Consider the following 1,930-nt stretch of genomic DNA (forward strand, 5'->3'; position numbering starts at 1 on the left):
CAGATGGTCTGATGGTTATTGGGCTGCAGTCAGCACCAGTAATGGCCTTAATTTGGGTAGAGGATCGTCCCGTGTCTTTTAAAGACTATGGTCTTAAACTTTTGATCAGCTGAAAGAAATCATGTTTGAGTGTAAATGCAGTTTTCAGAAAATTCCTGCTCAAAAGTTCTTGTCTCTTGCACTGATTTCTTCTTTTAACATTGTGAAGCTCTACTTAGAACCTTCTTAAGATCCAATAGTGCAAAATGCAAATTCTTGCACTTTTTTTGACTGGTCTTAAGATTTTGATCAGGAGTGTATATGCTATGAGGCTAACAATATATAAACACACACACACACACACACACACACACACACACACACACACACATTTGTTTTTATATCCATGTGGGGATCATGGATTGACTTCCATTCATTTTCTGGTAATTTTATAGCCTAACCCTGACCATTTATCCTAAAACTAACACATTTGTCCACACAAGGCTGCTGTTTTCTGGAAACACACACACACACACACATCTATACATACAGTGCTTATAAAAAGTATTCATCTCCATGAATATTTTGTGCTTTCCTTGCTATCAATTTAATCGTGGTCAATATAAATCAGCCTTCTTTACAGGAAAAAAAAAACCTTAAATGTCACAGAGAACCAATTTGTTTAGAGTAATACTAATTAGATAGTAATAAAATTGTAAAATAAACCATTGCATAAATATTCACCCCCCTTCCAATTGACGATCCTAATTTGACTCAGAGAAAAAGTTAGTTGAAGGTACCGGTAAGTAAAGAGATTCTGATGATGCAGGAGGTCTGAGCTGTGTGCTGCCATGAAGAACTTACCTTGCTGTAACAGTGATGATAGCTGGAAACTGCTCTGAGGGTTTGGAGAATAAAACGCACTTCAGAACAAAGATTCTCCTTCAGAGTGTTCAGATCCAGAACCCAGTACTCTTTGGTCTGAACTTCCAAAGGAAAGATCTCCTCCAGGATGTGAATCACATGTTCAGCACGTTGAATCAGAATCTGGGGGGAGAGTGTGACGCGAACAAATCAATTCTAGTGACTCATTACTCCAGTTCTCCACAGAATCTCTAAACAGAACAGTCTAATTTCATCATCTACATTTGGGACAAATTAAAAAAAACACTGTACCATAGCAGGACTGTAAATGTTGGTCTCAAACTCAGACAGGACCGCTGCTGCCTTTGCAGAATCCTGGAGAGTCTCAGCTGTGAAGAGCTGCAGCTTCTCTCGATGAGTTGCAATGTCCTCAGCAACCTGGGAACACATTTTGTTCAGAGCCGGAGTCAGAGAGCTTCATCAGCTCCATCCATAAGAACAGAGACTTGTTATTATCAGTAGGCCTGTCGCAATAATCAATAAATCAATTAATTGCACGATAAATTATTTTGAGGTCGGTAAAAAAAATTTGGACGATAATTTTCATTTTCCTGCTTGTTCGTTTACTTCGTCCCTCTCCCTCTCTGTGCTCCGGTGCACAGGGGGCTCAACTGACCCCTCCCCTCCTGTTTTCTTATTGTGGGAGGAGTGAACTCTCTCGCGGTCTCRTACTCCTTTAGCACGAGAGCTCGTAGCAATAACAAACTAAAGAAACGTTGATGGGATTCTGAAAAATGAAGATGGAATTGGTTTCAAAGCAGAAAGCGACAGCTGCAGTGTCAGAGTACTTGCAGGGTCTGAAATTCGCTGCGGGGATTGCACATATAATGATCGATTCCCGTAAATCTAATTTTTATAATAATGCGGGAAGTTCCCGCATAGAATAAATTCCAGCAATGYGTAACTATGTGGGAGTTGGCATCGGACTATTTTTAGATGACAACTAGTACAGAATAAACCGGACCACCTGGGGCCTCATGTATCAACGGTGCGTACGCACAAAAACCTTGCGTACGTCATTTTCCAC

The 1,930-nt window shown here is 40.4% G+C and overlaps 1 protein-coding gene across 1 annotated transcript in view; it reads right to left on the reverse strand.

The window, feature by feature from the left end:
• Positions 1-1,930, reverse strand: part of LOC106530966 (uncharacterized) — a gene marked incomplete in the record, with an annotated part of 73,050 nt that overhangs the window by 38,804 nt on the left and 32,316 nt on the right. Inside the window, 2 exon segments of the mRNA XM_014026703.1 lie at positions 844-1,026; positions 1,156-1,281. Of these exon segments, the coding sequence (XP_013882157.1) occupies positions 844-1,026; positions 1,156-1,281 (309 nt within the window).

The sequence above is a fragment of the Austrofundulus limnaeus genome, unplaced genomic scaffold (assembly GCF_001266775.1).
Source record: "Austrofundulus limnaeus strain Quisiro unplaced genomic scaffold, Austrofundulus_limnaeus-1.0 Scaffold583, whole genome shotgun sequence".
Classification (NCBI taxonomy): domain Eukaryota; kingdom Metazoa; phylum Chordata; class Actinopteri; order Cyprinodontiformes; family Rivulidae; genus Austrofundulus; species Austrofundulus limnaeus.